This window comes from Prionailurus viverrinus, chromosome D1, assembly GCF_022837055.1.
Source record: "Prionailurus viverrinus isolate Anna chromosome D1, UM_Priviv_1.0, whole genome shotgun sequence".
NCBI lineage: Eukaryota > Metazoa > Chordata > Mammalia > Carnivora > Felidae > Prionailurus > Prionailurus viverrinus.
Genome location: NC_062570.1, coordinates 15,258,717 through 15,275,584, shown reverse-complemented (window position 1 = coordinate 15,275,584; position 16,868 = coordinate 15,258,717). Strand labels below are relative to the sequence as shown.

At 48.2% G+C, this 16,868-nt stretch overlaps 1 protein-coding gene across 7 annotated transcripts in view; it reads right to left on the bottom strand.

Moving 5' to 3' along the window:
• Positions 1-16,868, bottom strand: part of CEP164 (centrosomal protein 164) — a 67,681-nt gene that overhangs the window by 36,342 nt on the left and 14,471 nt on the right. For 6 of the 7 annotated variants that reach the window (XM_047878399.1, XM_047878402.1, XM_047878401.1 and 3 more), the window contains 5 exons: positions 11,336-11,540; positions 7,466-9,109; positions 4,448-4,603; positions 3,904-4,038; positions 3,205-3,282 (listed from right to left, as the gene is read on the bottom strand). In XM_047878399.1, coding sequence (XP_047734355.1) covers positions 3,205-3,282; positions 3,904-4,038; positions 4,448-4,603; positions 7,466-9,109; positions 11,336-11,540 — 2,218 coding nt within the window. The remainder of the gene's footprint in view (positions 1-3,204; positions 3,283-3,903; positions 4,039-4,447; positions 4,604-7,465; positions 9,110-11,335; positions 11,541-16,868) is intronic. The other variant, XM_047878404.1, reaches the window with a different exon arrangement.

Sequence of the window (16,868 nt, the reverse complement as noted above, 5' to 3'; positions counted from 1 at the left end):
AGGGCTCACTCTCATTCATTAACCTATTCATTCTCTCAACCACTCAGCAAAACATACCCACGTGCTTCCTAGGTTCCAAGCAGTGGGCCAGAGCCGGCCATGTACACATGAATAGGGCAGAGTCTCTACTCCCAATGTGCTCAGTCTCCTGGAGACTTTCTTCTACTTCCTCCAAAAGCCAGTATTTCCCCCTGATGCCCCTCTTCAGTTCATGGTCATCCTTCCAGGATCCACACCAGCAGTGTAAGGTCTCACTTACAGCAGTGTAAGGTCTTAGTGGCAGGCAAGAGGAAACAAAGTTGTCATTTCAGGGAATCAAACACACTGAGAAGGCTTTGGATGCAGTGCAAACAGACCAGGTCCCACTCACAGGGAAAAGTTTCAAAGTAAACACAGATCAGGTTGATGATAAAGATGGGGGGTAGGCAGGAGGGAAGTGTCACATTTCATAGAAAGTGTTAAAGTCACCATCAAAACCTATCTGAGGGGCACTTGGGTGGTTCAGTCAGTTGAGCAACTGACTTCGGCTCAGGTCATGATCTAACAGCTGGGGTTTGAGCCCCACATCAGGCTTTGTGCTGACAGCCTGCTTTGGATCCTTTGTATCCCTCTCTCTCTCTCTCTCTCTCAAAAATAAATCAAAAAATTTTTTTAGGGGTGCCTGGGTAGCTCGGTTGCTTAAGTGTCCAACTTCGGCTCAGATCATGATCTCATGGTTTGTGAGTTCGAGCCCTGTGTCAGGCTCTGTGCTGACAGCTCGGAGCCTGGAACCCTGCTTTGGATTCTGTGTCTCCCTCTCTCTCTGCCCCTGTCCACTTGCACTCTGTCTGTGTTTCTCAAAAATAAACATTAAAAAAAAATTTTTTTTTAAAAACCTATCTGATTGTGCACAGCCAAAAATCTGGACAGTTTCTAGAGTAATAGAGGACCAATAAAAACAGGGTCTGCCCAATGGCTAGAGCTGGACCACCCGGGGAAGGCCTCCCTACAACCCAGGGCCTGTCAGCCAGCATCTGCAATCTCCGCCCACCAAGACATTAACTCTGGCTCTTGAGGTGAGCTGAAGATCAAGAAGCAAGAGTCAGAAACAATAAGAGTTATGATAAAGGATGATGAGGACATAGTAAGAGATAATAAGAAAACAAACTTAAATCTATGATACAGGCAGTGCTGCTTTACCGGTCAGCTTTGTGATCATTCTAGCAAAATGTGAGTGGTCAGTGTCTTGAAACTGTTTCAAGTATGTCAAAGAGTTTTTGTTTTTTTTGTTTTTCTGGTTTTTTTTTAACGTTTATTTATTTTTGAGACAGAGGGAGACAGAGCACGAGTGGGGGAGGGGCAGAGAGAGAGGGAAACACAGAATCTGAAACAGGCTCCAGGCTCTGAGCTGTCAGCACAGAGCCCGATTCGGGGCTCGAACCCACGAACCATGAGATCATGACCTGAGCCGAAGTCTGACGCTTAACTGACTGAGATACCCAGCCACTCGTTTTTTCTTTTTTTTTTTTTTTTTTTTTTTTAACTAAAGTTCATTTCTGAGAGAGAGAGACAGAGCACGAGCAGGGGAGGGGCAGAGACAGAGGAAGACACAGAATCCGAAGCAGGCTCCAGGCCCTGAGCGGTCAGCACAGAGCCTGACGCAGGGCTCCAACCCATGAACTGTGAGATCACGACCTGAGATGAAGTTGGACGCTTACCCGAATGAGCCACCCAGGCACCCCTGTCAAAGAGTTTTATATGTTAGACTTGTGAACAGCGTGATTCAGCCTATCAGTATTTAAAAGTTTGGGGAAATCTGAGCTGTTGACTTGATGATTTACTGGCTGTGTGAATGCCTCGGGAATATGGGGAGAAATCCTAACTGTTTAAAAAACTAATAAATATTAGTTATTAGACAAAGGGTATCTAGTAGGGAATGTTCCTTTTCAAGTAGAAAAACACATTGGGGGGTTGTAAGTATTACAACACCATGCTGAGTTTTGGGTTTTGTTTGTTTTAAAGAACATTCTGGTGGCAACAGAGGACAGACCAGGGGACAGAGATCAGAAGCGACAGGACTACTGTGGGGAGAGTCTGGAAGCTATTCCCGTCCACAGTCTGCATTTCCCAGGCCCCGCGCCTTTGCTCAAGCTGTTCACTTGCCTAAAATATCCCTTACACCCCCATGTCTAAAACCTACCTACTCTTCAAGAGCCAGGTTAAATGTCATCTATTCAAGTTTTTCCTGATCTCCAGACAAGTAACTTCTTCCCCCGCAGAGCTCCCCCCAAGCGGGCACCTGCACCCAAGCCCTTTGCACATACTGCCCTGCTTTACGGTTGCCTGGGACAGTCACTTACTCAACTCTGAGCACTCACTAAACACCAAGTACCAAGTGTTCTTTCTCTCTCCAGCTGCAAACTCCGCGAGGCCAGCCCAAACCCATCTTACCGACACCTGTATCTCCACCGGGCCCAGTACAGTGGCCAACATTCAACCACTGTTAAGACTCTGGACGAAACGCCTCTGTTACAAAACCTCTGCTGGCTCCCAGTGCCTGGATAACCCCATGCAAACTCCTCAGGTGGCGCTCAGGTCCCCCGTGACCCAGCCCAAGCTACCTCCACGGGCCACCTCTTACGTGCGCTCTATACGCCAGCCAAAAGAGATGCCCTCACCTTCCCCAAACTCACCCTGCACCCTCCGCCTGTGCAGTGTCCTGCGTGTGGGCTTCTCCCTCCCCACTCACCTCTGCCTGGCCAGCCTTGTGCGTCGTCCTCCCCCCCGCACACCTCACAGGTCAGTTTCCCAACAGAGCCTTTTCCTGGTTGATCCACGTGGCTTGGAGACCCTAAAGTCCCCTCTCACCTTCCTTACAGCCTCACTGCACTCTATTCTGTTTTCCAATAATTTAAGTCTCTCTTCTGTGAGGCTGTAAACCCTTAGAGGGCAGTAATTACATCTAACTTAGGCCTGCGTGACCTACGGCGCCCAGCAAAGTGCCTCATGCGGAAACATTCAACCAGTGGTGGCTACCTGACAAATGAGTGAACAGATTAATTCCTTTCCCCCTTTGTGCTTCCCCAAACCCCAGAAATCCCATCTAGACAGCTTTGGGGCAAGATGGTTCTCCTTCTAAATCCACATCCCACAAGGAGAAAGGCTTAAGAAGGAAGGAGGAGCATACCAGGCTGAGGCGTTGTCTACAGGGCTTCAGGCTCTTACCTCATACTCAAAATCACCCCCCAGCGCCCCAATGTCCAGGTGCAGGTTCTTAAGAAGCTCACTTGAGCTGCGGGCACTCTGAAAACAAACACAATTACAGGGGGTAAGTCAAGGAAGCTGGTCAGCCCAGGATGCAGGCCAAGAAGCTCCTTGTTTGTTGCTTTCTGGGTCAGACCTAGGAGGTACATAGACTGGGCAAGAAATGAAGCTGTGGGCTAGAAAATCACTTGACTTATTTTTAAAGCAGCAGAGGTCAGCCAAAAGGTGGAAACAACCCAAGCGTCTATCAACAGATGAATGGATTAACAAAATGTGGCACATTCAGACAACGAATTACCCAGCCATGTGTGCTACATGACGATCCCTGAAAACATGCTATGTAAAAGACGGGCAGACATAAAGTGGCAAATATTGTATGATTCCACTTAAATGAAATACCCAGAATAGGCAAATTAAAGACAGAACATAGACGAGAGGAGACCGGACGCTGAGGAGTTACTGTTCAATGTGTAGAGAGTTGCAGTTCGGGACTTTGAGCGAGGTCTGGAGATGGATAGTGGTGATGTATCACACTGAATTGCACGCTTAAAAGCGATTACAATGGTAACTTTCGTGTTATATATATTTGACCACAATAAAAAAAAAACTTTTCTAAACAGGACAAAGGGTTCCCAGGCCAGGAAGAGGATTCATCATTACCTGGTTGTCACTCTCTGCCTCATCCTCCTCGTTGGTCTCCTCCCCTAAAGCCAAGAGGCTGAGGGCTTTCTTGTCCTCATGGATGGAGCCCAAGAGACCCTTTGTGTAAGCAGAAGTCTTGAGACCCTGTGGAGGCTCCAAAGCAGAGAAGAAAAGTCAAGGGACACACCAGAAAGACCTGCAGAATGCCTGCCCGACTCTCTTTCGGTTTGGTTGTCTCCCAGCACAAGTCTGCCACGGCCAGGAAGCTGACCCCGGCAAACCCAGCTCACACGGATCCCTCCCTTTTCCAACTCCTACCACCCCGGCTACCAGGATGGGAAAGTTAGCGCTGCAGTCCCCATGGCGTGGGCCTGTCCTCTGCAGCCCAGAGTCCACGTTCAGCATCACACAAGTGTGATTTGCCCTCCCGACTTGATTATGAACCTTGAGGGCTCAGCCCATGCCCTCTCTTTATCATCCGTGGGCCACAGATCCTAGCATGACACACGAAGGCCCCACAGGAACTAAATACACTGAACACACACACAAAAAAACCATTTACCAGCGTGAGTTCTCCAAGCTGACCAGATTCCGCTGAGCTCCCCAGGCTCACGCTTTGCGATCCACGAAGAGCAGAGGCCGGGGCATCCACAAGGCCTCTTAAGGGAGCCAGGCCCCCAAGAGGGACGTGGACTGGGGCTAATGAGGAGCCCGGGGCCTGGGCAACACAAAACATCTTGTTACAAACCCAAGAAACCACGTGGCCCTCGGAGTGTCAGAAGCAGATATAAAAATAAAACATCTAAATCCTGCCCGCTCAAATTTAAACCACCTCCGTTCAGAGGCTGCTAATGAAACACAACATCCAGAAATTACCATTGTGCCAACTGTGTGAGAAATCACAGGCTGGCTTGCTGATTCCCCTAACTTTGCTGCTAGCGCACAGCTAACGGTCGTCTCACATCTGGCAGATGCTGCGGAGGGTTCTGCTCCCCTTTCAGAAGCCACGTAGGAAGTGGGGGGGCAGAGGGAGGGCAGAGACAAAAGCCTCATCTACCAGAGGGAGAAGTCTCAATAGATGAAGTTTAAAACTGATGAACCAAGCAAAAGCAGTCGAAGCGTATTATTTACAAATATGGAAGTACGCACGAGAAGAAAGCAGTTGTCTCTGGGGAGGGGTATATGCGCCCAGAGAACTGTTGGGTTTCGTTACCCACCTTTTGGTACTACTTGACTTTGTTTGATATGGGCATGTATTACTTTGATTAAAATAAACAGCAACTATGAAAAAAAATACATTAATGGCAAAAGAAGAACTTTCTTGCCCCGCTCCACTGATGAGGAAGGTGGCTAAAAGGAGCCTGGCCCCCAGTTTCCCTGTTCTCACGCTGGCCAAACGAAGGCTTCGGGCTAACGAGGACAGGGAAAGAAACCAGGCTGGGAGTCAGAACTGGCAAGGCCTCAGCGCACTCACAGACTCCTGAATTCTCAGTTTACTCATCTGCAAGATGGAGATGATGAGTGCCTTGCCGCTTAAAAAGCAAGGTGTGCTGGGCAGTTCAAAAGGGCTCATGAATGTGAGGAGCACATGTGAGGGGGCCGGGGCTACACCGATGTTGTGAAAGGGCTGTTATTAGAGGGACTCACATAGGACTCACGCAGCTGGAGCCCGGGCTTAGGAGAAGGGGCAAGGAGAGCATTCTGGGGACAACTTACAAAGACCTCTTTAAAATTCATTACTCAAACTTAAAACGCATCAAACAACATGAAACCATTCCTCTCTAACCCCAAGGAGACCAAGGAGAGAAAGGGGAGGCCAGAAGAGGTCAGGCTGAGGAAGCACAAGTGGCCCACCGTCTCTCATCCACGGCGTCGGCTCAAAGAGCCAGACCACCGGGCAGGGTCTCAGCGGGGCCCCTTTCTGTGTGGGAAGGGGATCGGACACTCCTCCGAAAGGGGGGTGAAGCCCCGAACCTTTGAACACCCGAACCACTGCCCAACCACCTGGCCTGCTGCAGAGTACTTCCGTTAGGCAGAGAAGGGACGCCTAACGCTCAGGCTGGCCCACATAAGCCAGCATCAGGTACCGGGCTAAGCCCCTTCTGCGCCACCTCTCATTCTGCTCTCACAACAACCCGAGGCCACAGTCCCTACAAATGGAGACTGGGGAGATCGAGAGAGCCCCGCCCAAAGTCACAGGGCCAGCAAGGAGGGCGCAGATATGGGACTGAGCCCAGGGCTGTCTCTAAGCTACTATTTTACGCCACCGTCTGGCTGTGGCAGAGAAGAGCCCAGAAAGGCTTCTCTAAGGTAAACTGGGGGCAAACTGGGCCCGCTCGTCCTGACTTCAGCCCTCCCAACCAGCCCCAGCAGATCAGCAACCAAAGTTCCTCCCACACTGTATTTATGGAAAAGTACAGACTCCCACCATGGCTAATTTGCTAACGTGCTGGGGGCTGGAGGGAGGGAGACAGGCATGCTGAGGGCTTTGTTCTCCCAGGCCTTTACCAAATCAGTGGTTAGCAGGGAAATTACACATTCCTGGCTCCTAGCTGATCATCTTCTATAGCTGGCCATTAACTCTGACTATGGGCTGTACGTGGCGTTGTCCTTCGGAGCGGATAAACTTGCTGCCGTTGGGCTAATTAAAACTTTCAGGATCATCTGCAGCTTATCCGATATTTATAGTGCTACAGTAGTTATTAAAGCTAACAGAGAACCAGGGCACGCCAGCAATTAGAAACCAGAGGGAACAACTGGGTAAAGCCACAGCTGGGCAACAGCAAAAGAATAGCTGGGGAAATTCAGAGCGACCCCTGTGGTCTCTGATCCAACTTGACTTCTTCTGAATGAAGAATATGGTGTGACTCTTTAAAGGGACAAAGGGGTCAGGATGATAGGGACAGCACCGTCCTTTGGCAAATCCCAGCAGCGGAGGAAGTGACGGTACCAACGAGGTCTGTACAAGCCTGACACAGGTTGTTCACATGGCTCCTGGGAGCCCTGGGAAGCCAGGAGCAACAGCAGCTCGCGGGATGGTACGGAGATGCTGGGTTTCAGCCCCTCATGACTGGATTCACACTCCAGTTCCGTGGGATTCCCACAAGGGACTAAATTCAGAGCTCAGGGGTGAGGTGTCCACTTGGGAAGCCTCTGTCCATAATCACCTGAAGAGAAAGTCTTCCCAAATCCTGGGAGGGTACGTAGATCCTGCGTGAGTGCCAAGATCAGTGCCACCTTACCCTCAAAACTGATCATCTGCAAAGCCTATGACCCATCTGTGAAATACAGTTAGCTCCACGGAAGGGAAGTCTAGATACCCCGAGCCGCTGTCTCGCAGGTGATGGGTACAAGAAACATGAAATACACGTCACCCCACAAGATGGCCAGCCTGGGTAGTTCAGGGATCAGTAGTTACGAGGGGAGAGCAAATAACAGGAAAGCAGGCCTGATGGCCGAGTCAACCCAACCTGCTGCCTCCCTGCCAAGTTCACCGAGTTCAAGTCCAACGTCAACTCGACGGGCTCCCTCCCTGCCAAGTTCACTGAGGCCCACGGGCCATGCTTGCTAAGAAGCCTACCTGGTTGAGAAGCTGCGTCGTGCCTGACTCTGCAGCAAGCCCTCTGTTGGAACTCAGCTCGACTAGCCCCTGCCTGAGGGGGCTGCTGCTTGGCTGGAAACCGGCTTGCTGACGGGCCTCCTGCCCAGCAGGGGCAAGAGCCGCCTCCACAGGACACGCCAGCACCTCCGGGCCACAAGTCAGAAAACTCGCGTCCCTCTCCATGGTTCTGATGGCCTCGTGCTCACCCTCACTAGATATCGTGGAAGACTCAGCTGCCATGCAACAGACCCTGCTGGCAATGTCTTTATGTGGCATCTCCTGCGTGCTCTCGGGCAGCCCCAGGCCCTCCAGCTGCCTGGAGATCTTGACCATATGCAGGATGTGCTGGTAGAACCTCTGATCCTCAGAGTAGTCTTCGCTCTCAGAACACTCATCAGTAGACCCCTGCATGGGGGACACCTGGAACGCTAGAAAGGGGCTGGAGTGCTGATCTCTCAGGTCGGGACCCGCCTGACCCATGCCCCGCCCAGATCCCTGAGAGCTCTGCAGGTCCCAAAGGAGGTTATGCACCTCACCCAGGATCTGAGAGCCAAGGTGAGAAGCCAGGCTGCTGCTCTCCAAGTCAGGCTCAGACCCACCAGGCTTCCTGTCTTCTTCGGGGGGGTCTGTTGACCCTGGGGGTTGTCTCTTCTCACTTGTAGGGTACCCTCCCGGGGAACTCCCTGAAGGGGCACTCTGGGCCGGCTCTAACGCCAGCCGGTCAGGTTGCAATAGGAAGAGTTCCCGAGGTGGATCTTTAGCTGAGGCCCCTGGAGCCTCAGGGTCACTGGGTTCTGTCTCCTTGCAGCTGCCGGGGGTATCCTTGTCGACAAGCTTGGACACCTGTCTCATCCACGGTCCTGGGGGCTCTTTTCTCCTCCTCCCCCTGCCCCTACTCCCACCTTCTCCAGAAACTCCCTGCCAGCTCAGGCCTTCAGCTGGGCCATGATCTAACAAGAGCAGCGGGTTCTTCCTGGTAGGCAGCATGTGGTCAGAGGAACAGGGGGACCCGGAGGGCTCCTCCTCAGGGGATGGTGAGCGAACGGGGCTCTGGCTCTTGTCCCCACCGGGGCCAGTGGAGCCCCGTTTGGCCATGTGGCCCAAACCTCTGATGGTTTCAGAAAGCTCTGAGTGGACAGAGGCCTGGAACCTGCTCTCCAGCACATCCTGCCCATTCTGGAGGGGCCGGGTATTCTCAGGGCCCAGAGCACTGGGCTTCTGCTGTCTGGTCCTCAGTTCCAGATCTTCTATTTCAGGGTCTGAAAACCCCAGGTAGATTTTCTCTGTCGGCTTCTGGGGTTTCCCCAGACCCTGCTGATCACCCAATTCTGTTCTGCACTGGGCTCGGGCCCTGCCTAAGATTTTCTCCACGCCGGCAAAGATGTGGTGGGTTCGGGAAGCTTGGCCCTTGGAGAGTGGCTGAAGCTTGCTGGGCAGGGTGCCCAGGAGAGGCGAGGGGATGTCACCCAGCATGCATGGGCTCTTCCCTTTCTTAAAGGAGCCCTCGCTTCTAGCCTGCATCTCTTGGTCTAGGTCCAGATCAGCAAGGCCATGTGCTGGGAGAGGGGATGGGCCGCGGAGAAAGGAAGGAGGCGGCAGAAGTCCCTGCTCAGGCTGTGTCTCCTAGATGGGTATATAAACATGCAAGAAAAACTGAGACAGAGCACTTCTGACTTACACTTGCTACCTCAGCCCTCGGCAAGCCCTTAGCAGAAACCCACCCTCTAATTAAAGTAAAACACAAACCAGGAGGGGGAAAAGAAGCCAAAAACTCCCTCTGACTTCTTTGTTTCCTGGGCCCTAGTTTCCTTATCTATAAAGGGGAGGCTGGACCAGATCAGTGGCTTACAAACCTTGCTTCATGGAAACTGCAGGTTCGTTGCACATGGTGCCCTGGAGGCCACAAGAGTGTACATGTCACGGGGAACGGGCGTCACTAAGACCTACACCCCCAGGTTCAGCTTGGGTAGCTCCACTTCTGGACATGCTGGACCTCCATAGAGGAATGATTGGAAGACAGGGCTTCACTACTAACAACTGTCAGAATCACCAACCAGATTATCTCTAAAGGATCATCAAGCTCTCAGTTCTGTGACTGGTTAAGTTTATAAAACCCACCAGCCTTACCAAGGACGACCAGAAATTGTCTGAGAAGGGAAAGAAGAAGGGAAACAGCCAAAGAGGGGAGCCCTGGGGATTCCGTCAAGGTCTTCTGGCAAAGACACGAACTGGCACTGCTCAAGAGAGGTCCACAAAGACAGAAAACCTTGAGTCTAGAAGAAACTCTGAACGATAAACCTCACCCTGCAAACATTCACAGTAGACTCCAGCCGGCCTGTGCATGCATACCTCCGGAGAGCCCAAGCCACCTGTGCCCAGGTCACCCACCTGGCTCAGGCCTGCCCTCTGGACAAACCCAGGTCTGAGGCACTGCCCTGAGCCTGAGAGCCAGACTGGCAGCCCAGGACTTCCCAATCGTCCTCAGCTCCACAGAAGGAATCCTTTTTAACAGGGAGTTCCACGCGCTCAGTCACACACCCAGAACTCTGTCACCTGACCCTCCACCCCAGAACCCTCGCTTGGTCCCCTCTCTCACCGTTACTCATGCCAGAGCCTGCCCTGGGTTATTGGGTAGTCCTGGGTTAGTGAAAAGCCCGTTATCCACCTTCTGCCTTTGAAACACATAACATTAGAAAATTCAACCGATTTGGAAATGACTTGTCCTCTTTATCTGGAGGGACGGGCTTGTTATCTTATTTCTTGGAATCATGAGTAGTGATAGGTGGGGGAGGGCAGGGGAGGGAAGAGTATCTGTGGAGCTTGGAAGTGTTGAAAAAGATTAATTCATCACCAACCATCCGATGCCAGACTTGACACCCTGAGAAGGAAGGAAGAAAGGGAGATGGAAATCTTCACTGAAACACAGGCACTGGTGGGAAACAGACTGCAGACAGAGAGCAAATCAACTGGACAAGTGAGAGGGTTGAAAAGATATTCTCATGCCCCCCACCTGGCTGGCCTGAGCTCCTATGTGCCTCCCTCTCCTCAACATGCCCCACCTGCGCCCCACCTTGGTGAAGGATCCCCTGCACCGGCAGAGCGCTCTGGGAGAGCCTGGCCCTCACATCAGCATGGCTCCAAGTCTTAGCTTCTCTACCTATAAACCGAGGGCAATAACTCTGCTTCTTAAGTTCAGACATACTGGAAGGACAAATAAAAATAAGGGGAAAGAGCACTTTCAACTCAGAGTGAAAAAGCTACCTGAGACCAAGATGCTCACGCTGCAATCAGATTTCAGTTACGCACCCCTACCAAAGGACAATGGCAAAAAAGAACAATCCACAAAAGTGGATAAAGCCCAAAGCTTTTCTTTTTGGACTTTGAAGGCACTGGCTTTCTGACAACTGAATTATGGCTACACCTGACATCTATGAATTTGCACCACACTTGGAAGGCCTGGCTCTGAAAGAAGAAAGACACTCCACTCATCTAGGTTCTCTGTCAATTGCCCCCCTGTCCCCACTCTCCAGAGGGGTAGACGGTATCCCTTCTCAGACTGCTGCAAAGCAACATCCTCAGGGAAGCGCGCTTTCTCGATAATCCTCCTACATAATATGTGCTTCCCGGGGGGAGGGGAGAGGAGAAAAGAATTTTCCAGAGATGATAAGAACTTCCAGAAGCTAAAGGAAAATCTGCCAGAAGACAGGCATAACTGAGATGATGTACTATCAAGCAATCAATGCGTTATTGGTGTTGTTCTGAACTTCCCAGCTGTAAACACCTAGGGGTTCCCAATATCCCCTGAGGTTTCAGCCCGGGCTCTCTGGGGGCTGGCATCCACGGACTCACCAGCAGACCTTTGGAGGTCTCTTTGTCCTTCTTGTCTTTCTTTTCCTTCTTCTTTTTCTTGTCTTTCTTGTTAACGGCTCCTGGAGTTGACAGCTTCCTCCGCTCTTGGATCACCAAGTTCCGATAGTGCTCGTCACATGGATGGTCCCACGTGGACTGCCCATTGGCAAAGTTGAAATAGTAAATATCACCTGTGATGTCCTGGCTGTAGAGAGTGGAGGTCAGAAGTTAGTCCCTGCTCAGGTCCAAAGCTACTTAGGAAAAAAAGGAAGAGAATAAAAGTGGCCAGGAGACAGAAAAGAAGGAAGAACTGGGTGAGAGGGACAGAAGGAGAGAGAAGACACGGGGGACGCAGGAGAGGATTAACACAGAAGGAAAGGGTACCTTCTGGCTAATATAGGAGTTAACTTAGATAGGAACAAAGGACTGGGATAGCTAAGGACTTCTCTAGAAGAAAATGTACAATCATTGGGGTTCCTAGGAATAAACTTGGTTTGAAATGGCTAAGTACAGATGCTATGGGATCTTAAAGATAAGTTCTAGGATTGACCTTCCTTAATATTTTCATAAATGGTCCAAGGAAGAAAGAGGCATTGTGATAGCTCTGGTCTTACACAAGACTCCGATCTCCTAAGAAATAACGATCCAAGCCAGTGGAGATCAACAAAAGAAACTAATGTAAAGGTGCATTTCATGAACCTGTGTTTCAACATGGACAAGTCCAAAATAAGCCATGCATTCCAGCCACCATTATCAAAAATTCATTGGGACAGCTACAGAAAACAAACAAACAAAATTCACCATAGCAATACAAAAAACACGATACCCAGGAATAAATCCAACGTGTACAAAATCTTTATAAAGCTTCACTGAAAAGTCAGGAAAAAGAAAAAAAGAAAAAGCTGTTGGAGAGACAGCCCATGTTCCTCAATAGAAAGACTCAAGTCTGGCGGCACCTGGTTGGCTCAGTCAGTGGAACATGCAACTCTTGATCTTGGGGTCGTGAGTTCAAGCTCAATCTCAATTCTAATAAAAAAGAAAACATGTAGAAGTAAGCAGGAAAAATATTAGGGATGAAAGACAGAAAGATAATAAATGACAGATAAGTGCATGAGAAGATGCTCAGTATCACTAAACATCAGGGCAAGTGAAATTCACAACCACAGGGAGATATCACTTCCCACCCACTAGCACGGCTATTACCAAACAAGCAGAAATAACAAGTGCTGGGGAGGATGTGGGGAAATTGGACATCTCGAGCACTGTCGGTGGGGATGGAAAAGGGTGTGGCCGCTGTGAGAAACACTAGTTTCCTAAAAATTAAAAACAGAGAGACCATATAGCAGAGCAATTCCACCGCTGGATATATACCAAAAAGGAAAGCAGGGATTCAAGCAGATTATTTGTCCACCCATGTTCACAGGAGCATTACTCATAAAAGTCAAAGGGTGCAAACAGCCCAAATGTCCATTGACAAATGAATGAATAAACAAAAGGTAGTACATACACACACTAGAACTGTATTCAGTCTTGGCAACGAATGAACTACTGACACCTGCTACAACATGAATGAAACTTGCAGACATTATATCAAGTAAAATAAGCCACACACAAAAGGCTGAATATCGTGGGCCCACTGATTTGACCTTGAATAGGTTAATTAACAGAGATGGAAAGTAGATTCGATGTTACCAGGAGCTGGGGGGGAAGGGCAGAATGGAAACAGACTTTCTGTTTGGGAAGATGAAAAAGTTCTGGACATGGGTGGTGGTGATGCTTGCACAACACTGTGAATGTACTTCACGCCACTGAGCTGTATATCTAAAACTGGCTGAAACAGTACATTTTACATTATGTATGTTTCACCTGGAAAAAAAAAGTACAAAAAAATGTATAATTTCGGTGTGAAAAAAGAAAGCGCAAAGAAAATTAAAAGACAGGAGGCGGGGAGAAAATAGTAGAAACAGTAGCATAAGATTAATACACAGAAAAATCTGGCACAAGAACAGACACTCAAGTCAATGGAACAGAATAGAGAACCCAGAAAGGGACCCACAAATGTATGACCAACTCATCTTTGACAAAGCAGGAAAGAATATCCAATGGAATAAAGACAGCCTCTTCAGCAAGTGGTGCTGGGAAAACTGGACAGCGACATGCAGAGAAATGAACCCGGACCACTTTCTTACACCATACACAAAAAGAAACTGAAAATGGATGAAAGACCTCAATGTAAGACAGAAAGCCGTCAAAATCCTCGAAGAGAAAGCAGGCAAAAACCTCTTGGATCCTGGCCGCAGCAACTTCTTACTCAACACGTCTCCAGAGGCAAGGGAAACAAAAGCAAAAATGTATTGGGACCTCACCAAAATAAAAAGCTTCTGCACAGCAAGGAAACAATCAGCAAAACTAAAAGACAACGGACGGAATGGGAGGAGATATTTGCAAATGACATATCAGATAAAGGGCTAGTATCCAACATCTATAAAGAACTTATCAAACTCAACACCCAAAAAAAACCAAATAATCCAGGGAAGAAATGGGCAAAAGACATGAATAGACACTTCTCCAAAGAAGACATCCAGATGGCCAACCGACACAGGAAAAAATGCTCCACATCACTCATCCTCAGGGAAAGACAAGTCAAAACCACAATGAGATACCACCTCACACCTGTCAGAATGGCTAACATGAACAACTCAGGCAACAACAGATGTGGGTGAGGATGTGGACAAAGAGGATCCCTTTTGCACTGCTGGTGGGAATGCAAGCTGGTGCAGCCACTCTGGAAAACAGTATGGAGGTTCCTCAAAAAATTAAAAATAGAACTACCCTACGACCCAGCAATTGCACTACGAGGCATTTATCCACGGGATACAGGTGTGCTGTTTTGAAGGGACAAATGCACCCCCATGTTTATAGCAGCACCATCAATAACAGCCAAAGTATGCAAAGAACGGAAATAGCCAAATGTCCACCGATGGATGAATGGATAAAGAAGATGTGGTACATATATACAATGGAGTATTACTTGGCAATCAAAAAGAACGAAATCTTGCCATTTGCAATTACGTGGATGGAACTAGAGGGTATTATGCTAAGCGAAATTAGAGAAAGACAAATATCATGTGACTTCACTCATATGAGGACTTTAAAACACAGAATAGATGAACACAAGGGACGGGAAGCAAAAATAATATAAATACAAAACATAAGAGACTCTTAAATATGGAGAACAGAGCGTTACTGAAGGGGTTGTGGGAGGGGGGATGGGCTAAATGGGTAAGGGGCATTAAGGAATCTACCCCTGAAATCATTGTTGCACCATATGCTAACTAACTTGGATGTAAATTTTTAAAAAATGCTTTGGGGCACCTGGGTGGCTCAGTCAGTTTAGAATCCAACTTCGGCTCAGGTCATGATCTCGCAGTTCGTGAGTTTGAGCCCTGCGTCGGGCTCTGTGTGACAGCTCAGAGCCTGGAGCCTGCTTCAGATTCTGTGTTCCCCGCCCCACCCACCCCACCCCCCCCACCCCCCGTCCCACCCCTGCTTGTGCTCTGTCTCTGTCTTTCAAAAACAAATAAACATTAAAAAAACATTTTTTTTATGCTTAAATGAAAATAAAACCCACAGAAAAATCACTTTTACCTTCTCAACAAAAATAATAATAAGCAACCCAACAGACAAAACGGCAAAGAATATAAATAAGCAAATGGCCAACAGATGGCCAGCTCAACTCTATGAATGATTTGAGAAATGCAAATTTAAATGATCAGGCATAATTTCCTGTCCTTGGATCAACAATTTTTTTGTACTCATCATTTTGGAGGAATCGACAATTTTTTAATTGATAATTTTTTTTAAAAAGGCTTCAAACCCAACGCAGGGCTTAAATTCACAACCTTGAGATCAAGACCTAAGTTGAGATCGAGTCAGATGCCTAACCAAATGAGCCATCCAGGCACCCCTAATTGATAATATTATTAAATGAACAACGATATGTATCATATTGGAGGAATTATTAAACTATAAAGGAAGGTAATGTATGATTAACAATATTTAAATTCTGTACATCTTTTAACACACCACTGCAAATCCTAGAAATTTTTTCTAAAGACACACATACAGGGGTGCCTGGGTAGCTTAGTCAGTTGAGCATCAGATTTTTTTTTTTAATATAACTTATCGTCAAGTTGGCTAACATACAATGTATACAGTGTGCTCTTGGTTTTGGGGGTAGATTCCCGTGATGCATCACTTACATACAACACCCAGTGCTCACCCCAACAAGTGCCCTCGTCAATGCCCATCACCCATTTCCCCCTCTTCCCCAGAGCCCCCATCAACCCTCAGTTTGTTCTCTGTATTTAAGAGTCTCTTACGTCTTGCCTCCCTGTTTGCAACTATTTTCCCCTTCCCTTCCCCCATGGTCTTCTGTTAAGTTTCTCAAGTTCCACATATGAGTGAAAACATGATATCTGTCTTTCTCGGACTGACTTATTTCACTCAGCATAATACCCTCCAGTTCCATCCACATGAGCATCAGATTCTTGATTTTGGCTCATGTCATGATCTGACGGTTCATGGGTTTGGGACCCACATCAGGCTCTGCTGACAGCGTGTAGCCTGCTGGGATTCTCTCCCCCTCTTTCTCTGCCCCTCCCTCTCTCTCTCTCAAAATAAATAAATAAACATTAAAAAATAAATAAAGACGCACATACGAAACCTCAGGCAACATGTTTACCCAAACTGAAGAAGACATCTGACTTCGCCTCACCTAGTGCCAAATTCTCAGATGCCAGAAACAGAAAGAAAATGTGAAATCTGAATAACAAGTATGTGAACTGATAGGTCAAGGCTGGTGTCTGACCTGGACAGAGACCCTCAAAAGCTGTTTATTTATTTATTTGTTTGTTTGTTTGTTTTGTTTTGAGAGAGAGACAGGCAGACAGAAACAGAGAGACAGAGAGAATCTTAAGCAGGCTCAACACTCAGCACAGAGCCTGACACGGGGTTCGATCCCATGAACCTGGGATCATGACCTGAGCTGAAATCAAGAGTCCGATACTCAACCGACTGAGCCACCCAGGCTCCCCAAAACCCGAGTTTTAATGCCGGTTGAAAGGCACAAAATACGGCCTTAGACCTTCATGAATTGGGAAACTAGGGGCAAGACCCTTGCGTATCACTGGGCCCTTAAGGCTGCTGGCTCCACGAATAGAAGAACCTAGCGGGCAAAGAAGCAATCCAGGTCTAGGCAGGCGAAATCAACTTTCACAAAAAATTAAAACTCCAAGATACATGTAGACATAGAATCCAAACTGTGGTAAGGAAATCCCAAGTCAGAAAATTAATGTAAAAATTTAGTACTAAACCCACTGAAAAATCCGTGGCACAAGCTATCATAAAGTCACTCAACAACCCAGGAATGAGACACAGAAAATAACTCTACAGAAGATAGATTCACAAAACTCACAATAAATAATTAAACCCCATGGGGAGACAGTTCACTGCGAAAGGAAATCAGTGCCAG